General features: G+C 29.5%; 1 protein-coding gene across 1 annotated transcript in view; it reads left to right on the top strand.

Annotated features, from left to right (window-relative positions):
* The window catches only part of LOC129217726 (KICSTOR complex protein kaptin-like), a 56,149-nt gene that overhangs the window by 21,719 nt on the left and 20,457 nt on the right, over positions 1-13,973 (top strand). The window contains exons 6-9 of the mRNA XM_054852062.1: positions 3,848-3,921; positions 5,771-5,905; positions 8,385-8,485; positions 12,962-13,054. Coding sequence (XP_054708037.1) covers positions 3,848-3,921; positions 5,771-5,905; positions 8,385-8,485; positions 12,962-13,054 — 403 coding nt within the window. The remainder of the gene's footprint in view (positions 1-3,847; positions 3,922-5,770; positions 5,906-8,384; positions 8,486-12,961; positions 13,055-13,973) is intronic.

The following is a 13,973-nucleotide window of genomic DNA, read 5'->3' as shown; positions in this document are numbered from 1 at the left end:
ACTTAATTAAATACCTATTACCTTTAAAACTGATGAATTTGCCATTTTTTGTTGAATTTTTAAATATCATGGCTTCCGGGTTCTATCTTGATGTGGTTTTGAACATCATCCCTTTCACAAAATTTTTTATATTTCCCCCTTTTTGCTCTCTGACCACTCTCATACCTGTGCACAAAATCTAACGAGCTGAAATTCACAATTACCATTTTCATAAAATAAAATTTTTTAAAAACCCCAACTGAGTCGCAAATGTAGAATCAAGAGGGAAAACAATTACAAGTATGTTATTTCTTAACTAATAGAAACTGGCAACAAATGAAATTTAAAATCATTGCTTGTAATTTCCTTGTCGGCCAACAATGAATTCGGTGATCAATCGTGTGAATAAAGACTTAGCCGTATTTCAAATCTGCTTTTAAAACAACTTAATACAGTAGAAGACCATTATAACGCACACCTTGGGACCAGAGCTTTTGCGTTATATAGGTTTTTGCGTTATATAGATCATTTCACAAATTTTGAAACTAAAATTCAGAATATAGCTATATATTAGCATTTCAGAATGAGTTTTATCTGCAATGAGTATTAAAGCACCCATATTACAATGAGTCATTCACAAATAAATATGTTTCACAATCAAAATCCTGCACTTCTGCTAGCTTCATGGCTTGCATAACAGCTTCATTTTCAAGAGCCATCTGGTATTTTCTGTTTACTATGAGTTCTGATTTTCAATTTAAAAGCTTTGAAAATAGATGGAAAGATGAAAAGCTTTCAAAATTTAATTTGCCTAACCATTTTTATTTTTGCTAAGCAAAACAGAGGGATTTTTTAAGCTTAAAAACCTAATGTTTACTTCTGAAAAGCTGTGCGGTTTATAGAGAATTGCGTTATATAGGTCGGCGTTATAACGGTCTTCTACTGTAATTTGAATTCTTATACAACATGAAATTTCCAAACGCATTCTATCAGACGCAGAAATTGGTACTAAGTTTTAAAATTTTTAAATATGTTTTCACTGCAAAAATCGCAAAAAACCTTTTGGAGGTTTTTAATTGATGTCTTCGTTAATGAATGTCATTCGAAGACGCAACCTGGCTAAGAACACTCTCGATCAACTCTCCTTTGGAACAATTTTGTTTTTCAAAGACTGTCCATCCGTTTAGGCGCTAGAGTGCCACAGACAGACACACAGATACGTGAAACTTATTACCCTCTTCCTTTGTGTGTCGGAGGTTAAAAAAAAAAGAATGAATGCAAAAATTATGACAAGAAAAATGAGTCTCTCTCTAAATAATATTAAAAAACCGAAACTTGACTTATTCTCCTCGCCATGGTGTTCTGGAAAAGCAAAGGAGCAGCAACTATGGCAGGGTTGCCATGCCACAGGGAAACCTGAAGAAGCAGGAAAAACACAGGAAATTCAAAAATCAACAAAAAAACAGGGAAAATCCAGGGAATTTCGAAAATTTCCTCAAAAACCTGGAAAATACAGGGAATTTTTTTTCCTTCTTAAATTAAAAATACAAAATTCAATTCCCAAATATATAAACTACCACAAATTAAATAAATAGTAATAATTACAATGAGAATATTAATAAAGTAAAATAAAAAATGGTAAACTACCACAAATTAAATAAATAGTAATAATTACAATGAGAATATTAATAAAGTAAAATAAAAAATGGTAAACTACCACAAATTAAATAAATAGTAATAATTACAATGAGAATATTAATACAGTAAAATAAAAAATGGTAATTTTACTTGAAAGCTTTTTTTTAAAAGTAAATATTAAAATATTTATCATAAAAATAGAATCTTGAATTTCATGATAATTTAGAGTGTATGAAATGAGTCGTCAATAATCATTGTTCTGGGTCACTTATACACTTTTAGGTCCATGGCTAAGAGAAGTTTTTTTGAATATATTAAACCACCATGCTATTATTTCAGTTATGAATTCTTATTTATTTTCCCTTATTTATTTAGAAATGTGTGTTTCGTTTTTTTACCCTGTGGTGAAATGATCAAGATATTAATGTTCTTTTCCAAATAATCAGTGCTCGCTCGTTATAAATGTTTTATTTTCATACAGGGAAAACACAGGGAATTTTTTTTTCCAAACTTGAGTGGCAACCCTGTATGGTTAAGTAAGCAATTCGCGATTGCTCAAAAAAAAAAATCTTTCTTGCAAATGGATATTATCCCATACGTTTGGATCACATTCAAGAAATCCAGCTCGGAGATCCAACAACTGAAAAAAAAAATCACTGGCCTGGTTGTAACAAAATCTTGCAACTTCCTACTCTTAATTAAATTAATATCAACTTGAAGCTTCTAGGAGAAATTGATTTTCCTGAACATAAGCTGCATTATTCTCAGATTCCTTCTTTTCATCCTCAGTTTCTGATGAGCTGTTTTCAGACTGATCTGTGGATGAAAAGTGCTCTACTTTAGAATTTTCCAATTGCGTCATTTTTTTCATTCTTTCTTGCCTAGCAAAGAATTTTTTTTTCTTTAAAAAATATTTTCTACTTTAATCAAAAGTGTTTTATTGACTCCGATCATTTTATTGCTTAAATTGAACTTTCAATCAAAAAAACTTTGTTTTTTTGATTGCCGTTATATTATTTGCTGTCACCGCAGATCATAAAAGTTTTCTTTTCTTCAGACTTAAATGATTCTTTTATTTTATAGCCAAGTTGTATTCTTCTTTTATATATTTTGAAATTAACTAATTGCTTTTTTTTCTCTCTTTTTTCTTGCATTTCAAAGTTGTTTGTTACAAAAGCAATTAAGATTTTTTTCGTTACATACTCTAATTATTTGAAATAAAGTTAACTTGTGTATTTAAGTAAATATCTTTATTTTTTATTGTTAAAATGCTGTATTCATTCATTAAAACCTATGTTCTTGATTAGAGAAAAGCTCCCTATGAATGGATGTCAAATGGTTTCATCTGATTTGCATAAATATGTCAATTAGTTATATAAGAATAACTACATTACTTCTATTCTTTCACTATTACTTGTTATTCTTGCAACAATTATTATACTGTTTGAAAATTTAGTTCAACATTATTTTAATTACTTTTTAGTTCTATCATAATTACACATATGTTTTTAAGAGTGATTTTAATAGTTTCTTAAAATTCTTATGCTAAGTGGTTTCTGGAAGTAAAGAGTATGTTTTATAAATTTTCTATAATCTTTCCATGTAGAAAAATTTAACATCCTGTTTTTTATTTTATTTTTTCTTTTTCCAAAAAAAAATTGACTTGATATGTTTTTTTTTACTATTTTGTTAAAATAAAATAGCATTTTAAAAAAATATATCTTTAGTTCAACAACTTTACACAACTTAAAACGTTTAAAATACTGCATTTTATACAAACATACAATGGATTTCAAATAGAGCAAAGAAAGAAAACCATTATCATTGGTAACGTAAATCAGGGAAATTTGGTGAACTTAATCAGGGAAAAGTCAGGGAACCTTTTTTTCACAGTTCCTGTCGCCACCCTGTGTAAGTTAGGGACTGTACAGTTATATTGTGATGCTAAAAAGTAAAAAGATGAATAATTAGCAGAAAGCTAAAGCAAGCGAGATCTGCCATTCTTAAAATAAGCCATGAGAATGAATTAAAATGCATGAAAAATCCTGTTTAGAACAGCTTCTTTGGGTATTCCAGTGTCTTTTTCTTATGTGTGACAGTTTCTTTAAAAATGATGATCATTTTGATGTGTAATATTGTGTAAATAAATCAACAACTTGAAAAAAATCATTAAACTCTGTCCCTTAATATGTTCATATAACGTGTGTGATGGAGAGTTTTTCTTTTTCAGGACAAGTCTCAGCAAACATACAGCAAAGAGCCCGTGGACCTGCGTTTTCCCGAGTTTAAAGATCTGGATTCTGTGTGAGTATTAGGTTTTGAGTTATTTTTTACATGAGACATTTCTTTTGTAGTCCCTATCCACCGCATAAAAAAGGTATTTTTTAATTGTTTTACAAAAACTATTTTTTTATAGTAACTGGGAAAGTTTTGAACGATTGTTTTTTGCATAGTATCTGTGTACCTGGAAAGTAAGGGGAAATCATGAATTTTGACCAGTATCAAAAAGAGTCATGGAAAGTTGCGATATTCAGCAAATAATGCTCAAAAATCATGGACCATTGGTCAAGGATTTTGGGATTTCTAGAACATACATACTTACCGAATTTTACAGACATAAAATTTACACATCTTTGCCGTTTCTTACGATTTTGCAGGTCAGTCCCATCGTTTTATGCATTTCAAATCCTATTGCATCTGCTTCTATAAAACTCACTAGCATTTCTTTACTGTATGATTCTACTGCTTGAACATTAATAATTTTGTGCATAGCGTTATTTTTAACCCTTCTTAAAAAAATATAGAAAATTTTAGATTAATAGTAGTATGTCCTTGGCAGCAAAGAATTAAATTTTAAACCAATTACTATTTTATGTGTTTCATTGTAACAGTCATTGTTGCAACAATTGTTTTTAAGTTATAGCAGTAGCTCACCATGTTTCATTTCACTTTTAATTTAAATGTTTTGAAACATAAGTACAAAGCATAATTCTGATGGTTGCCATTTTAGTTTCACAAAACTCTAATTTAGATATTCTTGTGAAAAATGTTTTTTTTTTAAACTGCAGCCCGTGAGTCATGGAAAGTTACCAGCAGGAGTCATGGAAACTCATAAGATTTCTAAATGCAGCAGATTGTACGCAGAGTTGGAAAACAAATCATGATTTTTTTTTAAATCAAATAAATCAGATTTTTTATTTGATTTTTTTTTATTATATTTTACATATTTTTTGGAAAAAGCATGGAACAGTTTGTTATAAGAAATAAATGTGAATATATGGAATATTCAACTCAAATAGATATAATCTACATAAAATATTCTATTTAAATTTAAATATTTATTACTGTATTTTAACCTAAAGGCATTCTATTTTTTTTTTTTTTTTTTTTTTTTTTTTTTTTTTTTGTTACTGGATAATGCAAACTAAATAAAAGAAAAATTTAAGGAGCAAATTAAATATTTAAAGCAGGGTTGGCAAGGTTTTGTACACTACAATAAGAACCATGTAAGAACCTTGGTTTTTAACCCTCCTGTCCAAAAGTATATTCTTAGAGAAATTGTTATTTTGTGAGAAAGCATCAAAATAAGGGAATAAAATGTATCAAAGTAATGTTTCACATTGAACATTTATTCAATGGTGAACTTACAACTTATTTATGCAGCTGATTTTAATCTAGTTACATAGAAGTTGAATTATTGATTAAAATTTCAATTTGTACTCATGAGGTTATTTTATTTATTTTTGGATAATACAGTGAAACTTCGGTAAGTCGAACTTCGATGAGCCGAAAACTTCGATAAACCAAAATGATTATTTATCCCCGTTTAACCTGAATGGAGAACTAATGTTATTTACTTTCCATAAGCCAAATTTCGTCGAGTTGAAACATTCGATAAATGGAATTTTATTTCATGACTGTCATCCAAGTTTCCTTGTTAACGTAACTCTATAACTCGAAATCTTTTCTTTTTTTTCTTCTCCCCAAAAAATATCAACAAAAAGAAAGAAATCGGCGCCACTGCACTGCATCAAAAGGCCTCTAGACAAAGTGGATCCAATAAATCTGTGAAGCCGATTATTATTAGTACATAATTTGGCAAGTTTTTTTTTTCCTCTCTGTTTTAAATTGTTTATTTCTTTTCTTTCCATAGAAAAGAAAAACATGCTCATAGGGAAACCAAGAGGTTGATTAAGGGCGCACAGCCAAAAATGGGACTTAAAAAAGGACAGGGAGCATATTTGGGATTATGGAAAAATTCCTCTTTTAGTGAAAACGGGGAGGGAAGGTTATGGATTATTTACGAAGTTGCTGATCTTTCCAAGACTTCGTCTCAAGTCTTTCGTTGTTAGGAAAGCTAATGATTGTTGTGCTGTTTTATGGTTCCTGAACGTTTGAGATTGACCTTTAAAATAGACTAAGAGTATATTTAAAATTTTTAGCCACCAAGAAAAAGTTGAATTTATTCTATTGTAGCGTAGCAAAGAAGAGGGAAATTTCATTGACGTTTTGATGTGCCTCTACGTTTTCAACAGTTTTAAAAAATAAAAAAAAAAAACATTTTGATTGGTGGTGCTCCCTTCTGAGCTTTAAAAAGGACTATTTAATGATAGAACAAATTTCTGCTTAAAGCATAATTGATGATAGAATTTTTTTTAAATATGTTTTTTCCCTGGTAAGTAAAAATTGTTAAGTCCAACATAAAGTTATAAATTTGTTTTCCAATCTATTCAAACTCTTGAATTTATATCATCGTATTATACATTAATTATGTCAAGTATATATTGTTGCCTCAGTACAACAGTAAGACATCTAATCCCAGGAATAAGATATCCTACTATTGTTTTGAGGCGACGATATATCTTTGATACATTATTCTATCACTTTGTTGCTCATATTATAAATTTAGTGAGTATCAGTGATGGTATTTGATATTATTCTATAGTTTTGTTTTCGTATTCCATTAGACGAATTTTCGATAACTCAAACTTTTTTTGCATTCCCTACAACTTATCTAAATTTCACTGTAGTAACCAAATTTACCTGTGTTTGTGCATGTGTGCAAATAAAAGCAGGGTTGGCAAGGTTTTTACTATCCAAACTGTCCAAAAGTGTCCAAAACCTTTTTTTTTTTTTTTTTTTTTTTGAAAAACAATATTTTGTGAGAAAATATCAATAACAGAAAAAAAAATGTGTCAAAGTTATGTTTTTTTTTTGTTTTTTTTTTTTACTATTTAATAATATTTATTCGATATTAATATTTATTCAATATGAACATTCAAGTACAAATATAGATGTAACTTTTTTATGCAGCAGATTTTAATCTAGTTACATAGAAATTAAATTCTTCATTAAATATTTCAATTTGTATGCCTGAGTTTCTTCTCTTTTTTTTCCTCTCTATAAACCAAATTTTTCGACAGTTATGAATGTGTTTAAAAGAAAGTGTTCAAAATATAGTGCAATAATTGATTTAAATGCAATAAAATACAATTTTTTGCAGTTACAAAATGTATTATATTAAAAATATGAACTAAAAAAAGAATAGCACGAGTTTTAAAATATAAGTGTTTAATCATCAATTTCTCGTTCTTTAATCTATGATTTAATAAATTGTTTCCGTTAAAACATCATGTAAAACTTGTTTGTAAAAACCATTTAAAAAAATTAAGCTTTTTTTTTTTTTATAAATATTGCACATTTAATAACATTCCATTGAGTTATAAATGGAACTGAAATTAGTTATCTTGGTAGTGTTGTGAATTTCCTTTCATAGCTCTACCAACTGCTATATAAGAAAGTTTTTATATGATAGAGTTATTGGCAAATTATTTTAAGTAAAATTTTTTAAATGAACGTTTTGGAGAAAAATATTATCAAATACTCATTAGTTAAACCTCATTAATATTTATATTTATGCATGACGAATATTGCAGTACATACGAATTGATTGGATTACACCTCTTTAGCTTTATCATACTTATGGAGTTTCTGACACTTTTGGACAGTTTTAGACATTTTTGGACGGTAAAAACCACTTGTCCTGTCCTAAACCAGTTTCAGACAGTCCAAAACCCAACCCTAGTTTGAAGTGAACTTTTTATTAAAAGGTAAAAAATCATAATTCATTTAACATTTTTTAAGAAAACAAATTCTGAGTATTTAAATGTTTGTGTAAAAACATTAGTTTTGATGCTCTGTCCACCCCTTAAATTGTTACGAAGGCTAGAATGAACAAATCCAAAAGATGAAAACTGTCTTTGTATTCCAGCAGATGAAGCTACGACTGTTGTTATTTAGTGTATAAACTCAATTTCTGGTTTTGTAATGCTCTCTCTACGTCCCATTGCATAAAAATGAACCCCACCAGTCATAATCGGTAATTGTATCTGTTACATTTTTGTCGATCAATACTGATTTTTGAAATGGAATCTTGTTTGGAAATCGGCTACAATACTAACAAGGCTTGGATATTTCTTTAGTAAGTTCCAAACCTTGATTATTTTCATTCATGCTCATTGACATTTTATTTTGCTTTAAGACAGAGGGACTTAATAAAACTCTTTCACAATGGCATGCATAAATTGCTTGTTCGTATCTTTCGTGGTATTTACCTATTTGATTCTTATCCAACAATTTTTCATTTAAAAAAAATTAAGTACAAACTAAAAAAGATTTAAATCAATGATTTTTTTCTAAAAAATCAACTGACTTAAATCCAATGATTTTTTTAAAATTTGTATTCTGACCTTGGTTTCTGTCCTCAGGGTGACATGGATGGACTTCCTGACTTCTGAAAAGGAGAGACTGACAGCATTCGGATGTCGAGATGGCACAGTGGCTGTCTCCAGGGTAGACCTCCACCCCAGTGAGTCTTCACTTTTCTCAGTGTATGAAAGCACATATTTTCACAGGCCGTAGTAGTCGCAAAAATTTAAGTAGAGACGTACCAAGTCGCACTTTGGCCAAATACCGAGTACTCGGCCAAGTACTGAGTTACCGAGTTCAAATTATGTTTTAAAAAGAACCACCGACACTAACCTGATGAATTTTGTACTCATTGGAATACTAGTATAGACCTCCATGCCAAAATAATAGTTTTTAAAACAAAATTCCAGCTGAAATTTAATTATGCATTATTTAAAAAATTTTGTTTATCTAAGTCAATAATTTTACAAATAAGTTATTTTTTAAAGTAAAAATAAGCAGAAACATAAAAGGTAGGATTAATCAAGTTGGAATTAAAAAAAATCATATCTATACTTCTAGTCCAGCAAACTTAAATAATTTTCAAAAGCAAATGAAACAATGTTAAAAGCACAAATGTGCAGGGGCACTGCTGACACTTGTTTCTGTATTACAAGGAATGCCTTTTTACAGTGCATAAAATGTGAGCTAATGGATGTAAAAAAATCTGACCTTTGTTGTGTGTCTTTAAATCCATAAGCTCACATTTTGTGAATGTAAAAAAGCATTCCTTGTAATACCAAAACATGTGACTGCCGTGTTCTTGCACATTTGTGCTTTTAATGTTTTATTTTTCAAGAAAAGGTATTTTTTTGCTCCTTATAAATACTTTTGTTTGTGGCAAAAATCCATTTAATAATATAAACATTTCGTATTTTCTGTGCGTACCTTTTTTGCCCCATTTTTAATAAGTTTCATTGGGGCTTTGAAATAAAAGATTCACTCTACTAAAGCATAACAAATTTCATTATTCTCAAATCTTAATTTTAACAAAAAGTTGAAAAGTGATGAAGAAGATGGTGTTATCCATATAGGAGTAAATAGGCCCTTGTGTTACATTTTCTGCCATCACATGGTCAAAAATGTACTGAACCAAAGCTTTAATATAAATTCACATTCCAAGCATTGATTGAGAACTATTAAAGCAGAAATAAGGATTTTTTTAAAAAAGTGGAGTTAATCGATTTGGCAACTGAGGCCTCTATATATGCTTGTGCACTTTTTTATTAATTGTAAAATCTACTTTGAACAATATTCATTTTTTTTTTTTTGCAACTACTCGGTGTTGGCCGAGTACCGAGTAGTTACCAAGTACTCGGTACGTCTCTAAATTTAAGTCTCTTGAAATATTTTTTTCATGGGGGATTTTTAAACTTTTGTCACTCTGCATTTAAAATTCAAGAAATTTTCTGCTCGCAAAATCATTGATATTTTTATTTTTGCAAAATTTACAGCTAGCAAATATCACTACGGTGAGCAAAGCAATTACTTTTGCATTCAATGTTGCCATGCCACAGGAAATCCTAAAAAAAACATGGAAAATAAAGAAAATTCAAAAATCAACTAAAAACAGCAAAAATACAGGGAACTTTGAAATTTTCCTTAAAAACCTGGAAAGTGCAGGGAAGTTATGTTTTTTAAATTGAAGTTGCAAAATCAATGCCTAAATGTATAAATTACCAATAATAATAATAATAATAAATAGTTTTTAAAAAATAATAATAAATAATGATACTTTTCCCTTTTTTTTAAGTAAGTATTAAAATTTTTATCATTAAAGCAAAAATTATTTATTGTTTTGTTTAACCTGTATTTTAAATTTGATGTGAATTTAATTTAGAGAGTATGAAATTATTGATCAACGTTTGCTTTTTGCTGCAATAGTTCTTAATTTTTGAATTTTTTTTTTAAATCTTTATAAGTTTCAAGTAATGAGTGGTTAAGAAAAGTTTTTTTTTTTTGAATAAAAAGTTAAAAAATCCAATTACCATGCTATTATTTCAGTTATAATGAATTCCTCTTTATTTCCATTATTTTTAGTTATGCCCCCTTCCCCCCTCCCCACTCTAATGCTTTTTCCACGGTCAATATTTCATATGAAAACAACCAACTAATTAGGCTGGAAGCTATAAGATAATTTAATTTTGCTGTACATCAAATAGTGTTTTATACTTTTCTCACAAAAACTAGTTTTATGCACGACTGAATTATATCAATAATATTATATCAGTTAATAAAAATGTTTAAGTTTAATATTTAGACATTTAAGGCGCACGTACATCACATATGTTTGAATGGATGTAACAAATTTTGAAAAAGGCAATGTTCTGTTTAAAAATTTATAATAAAAAAAAAGAAGCAAAAACTAAATTACTGTTGAGAAATTGATTAAACAATTGACAAATCATATCCTAGCTAACATTAATGGTTGAATGTTGATATAATCAATTTTGATATTTTTTTAAGTTTTGAAAGAGGGTACCTGCTATTTCTGTCTGTGCCGGGGGTGTTCCCATAGGGTGGGGCACAGTGGTTCAAGGGCGAAAAAATAGCCATTTTTAAGTTTTAAGATAAAAAATATTTCATGCCGTACTTACTTAGCCTTTGAGTTGTAGTAACTTACTCCATAAGAGTTTTTTTGAAAATAAAATTTGTTTTTACAAAAATAAGCCAAGATTGTTGAATAATTATGTTTTTACTTTTTTCGGATGTATGCCTTATACTTCAGTTTTAATTCATTCGTTCAATAAGGAGAACTAAAATTTAATGAAAGTCATTTCTGATTGGTTTTTCTCACTTATAGGATGAATATTACTTCGTAGTTAAAAATTAAAAATCCATCAAAATTTAAAACTACCTGAAATAAAAAGACATTATTTTCGAAAAATATAATGAAAAATATTGCTGAATATATTTTTATCGGCGGCTTCCGGTGAGCTAAAATTTACATTTATCAATAGTTTAATCCTTCCTGTAAATAAACAACAACATTTTAGCTGTGACTACCTGCGACTGCAGTCATTGCAGATGGTTTTGTTTGATTTTCTTTATTTACAAACACCAATATCGTAAACTAGAAAATAACCCGTAACAGTATGATGAGGGTAAATTGCTTTTTTATCAAAGAGACTGGTCATCAAATTTTGACATGCTCCAGACTAACGTATGTCACAGTTGCAGTACTTTTCAGGAGAGCCTAAAAACATTTGTTTACTGTTTCTGAAAGTTGGAGTTCTTGAAACGTTCATCAATAAATACAGAGGATTTTTTTTTTCAATGCTGCAGCTACTGGCAGCTATGAAACAGAAAGGTTAATGTTTTTATTAGTAAATGTTAAATGAATATCACAAACTTAAAAGTAAAATTCTTTCTGTTTCAAAATTTTTCAAATGAAACAAAAAGAAAAAAAATCATTGTTGACAAAAAATTGATTTAACAATTTACAAATATTATCCTATTTAAATTAATGATTTAACAGTTTAAGTATATTATCCTGTTCAAATTAATGATTGAATGATGATTTTGTCAATTTAGATAATTTTTGGTGTTTGAGCAACGAAACCTGTTGCTTCTGTTTCACAACTGCTGCTACTAGCAGTTATGACACAGAAAGACTATCTTTTTGAACCTGCTAATAAGTGGAGAAAGAAGATTGCATATAGTATCAAATATTTATCACTTTATGTTTTCTTAGAAAATACTAGCAGTACCCGCACAGCGATGCCTGTGCTAAAAATTTAAAAACAATCTGTTAAATTAATGAAACAGAAATTACATCAAAATTACATTTGCAGTAGCTTTCGAATGTAAAAAACTCCATAATTCATCGTCACATTCGCCAAGCGACTTTCTAATTAAAAAGAAAATCAATTAACATACACACAACGAATTTAAAATAAAGTAGTAACAGTAAAATATTCATAAGCAACAAAAGCAACTTCCTCCAAAATGTTTAAAAAGAAAGTAATTGAAAAATTGTCTGGAAAATGGACCTAGTGTTATAGCAATTTCTCGAAAGAGAAGCCTTGAAAATTGGCTCAGTTAGAATCGCTTATATCTCCTGTTCTAATTAATTGAGAAAAATGGAACAAACATCATCTTGTTTGGGAAAGAAAACCTTTTCCAACGATATATAATGTTTGGGGGTATGGGGATTTTTACCCTCTAATTAGCCAAAATTTAGCTTAATTAGTTAATTAAATGAAAACTAATTCGAAATTTAGAATTTCGGCTTCAAGGTTCACGGGCCCGGGGTGAGTTCGAATTTTTGTGCCAAGTTTCAAGGCTGTAGGTGCTTTGGGGTCTTCTGGCCATCGGGTACAAACAAAGAAAGAAACAAAGAAACACTGTCAACTTTGTATATCTTTATATATAACTTTAAAACTTATGCTTGAAAAAATCAATTTTTCAAACAAATTTTTCGGAAATTTTAAGTCTTGGCTACATTATCCGACTCTCCCACCCCCCTCAGTGTTGTGATCGATTCGATGCATTTCTTGTTGAGAGAGTTGTTTCATATGCTTTGAGTGGAATGTGTGATGGACATTATGAGCAGTTTACGAACTTTTTTTCCACTGAAGTGTTTTCCTTTTTCCAGCCTCCCAAGTCCGTGCTTCGTGGAGAATTCGACACGATGGACCCATTTCCAATGTCAGACTTTTTAGAGATTCACTGCTGGATGTTCCTGAGGGTAAATGTTTTCGTTGTCACTTTTTTGTATTACATGAATAGTTTGATGTTTGACTCCATTGAAGATTTTACGGGTATCTACATAAGATAAATAAATACCTTTGTGCTGAACAGTAAAGTAAGACAAACAACGTTAGAAAAAGCCCAAATTTGCCAATTACAGCAGACACATGTTTCGGCGTTACAGGGAACGCCTTTTTCAATGCAAAAAATAATGAGCTTATGGATGAAAAGACATCCGACAAAAGCTTTAGCTTTTGGCAAATGTTGCTGTAATTGGCAAATTTTTGCTTTTTCCAACGTTGTTTGTCTTACTTTAGGGTATCTACATGCCTGAAAAATCATGGAAAGCCATGCATATAAACGATGGTTAAACTTTGTCATGGAAAGTTATGGTTTTCAGCAAAAAATGCCCTAAAATCATGGGAAGTGACAACATGTTTTTCGATTTTGAAACCTAGAATATACCTAAAGACCAAATTTTACCGATTTAGCGCAAAAGTTATGTATTTTAGTTGCTTTTACGCCGTTACGCGAAAGTTCCTATTTTTTTAAACGTGTTTTGAAATTCAATTACATCTGCTTTGACAAAACTCGCTTGCTACATGATTTTATTGCTTAGAGATTCATAATTTTGTGCTTGCTATCATTTTAAACCCTTCTTGTATTTTATGTTGTGTAATTGAAGACTCGCATTTTGCCATGTCCATAGCTGCCAACTTGTACGATTTAGCCGTACATTGTAAGATTTCCGAAAGTTTTGTACAATTATACGGTCTTATGGCAGATTTGTATGATTTTTAGGCTTTTGGTTTTAATTTTATGATAAATTGAGAACAGTTGAAATTCTCTTTTACTTCCAGCACTTTTGAAAGCAAAAAAACTATTGTTTTGAACATGCTTTTGATAAATAATTTTTG

This window comes from Uloborus diversus, chromosome 2 (genome assembly GCF_026930045.1).
Source record: "Uloborus diversus isolate 005 chromosome 2, Udiv.v.3.1, whole genome shotgun sequence".
NCBI lineage: Eukaryota > Metazoa > Arthropoda > Arachnida > Araneae > Uloboridae > Uloborus > Uloborus diversus.
The sequence above is the reverse complement of the archived record's forward strand: the minus strand, read 5'-3'. Positions and strand labels throughout refer to the sequence as shown.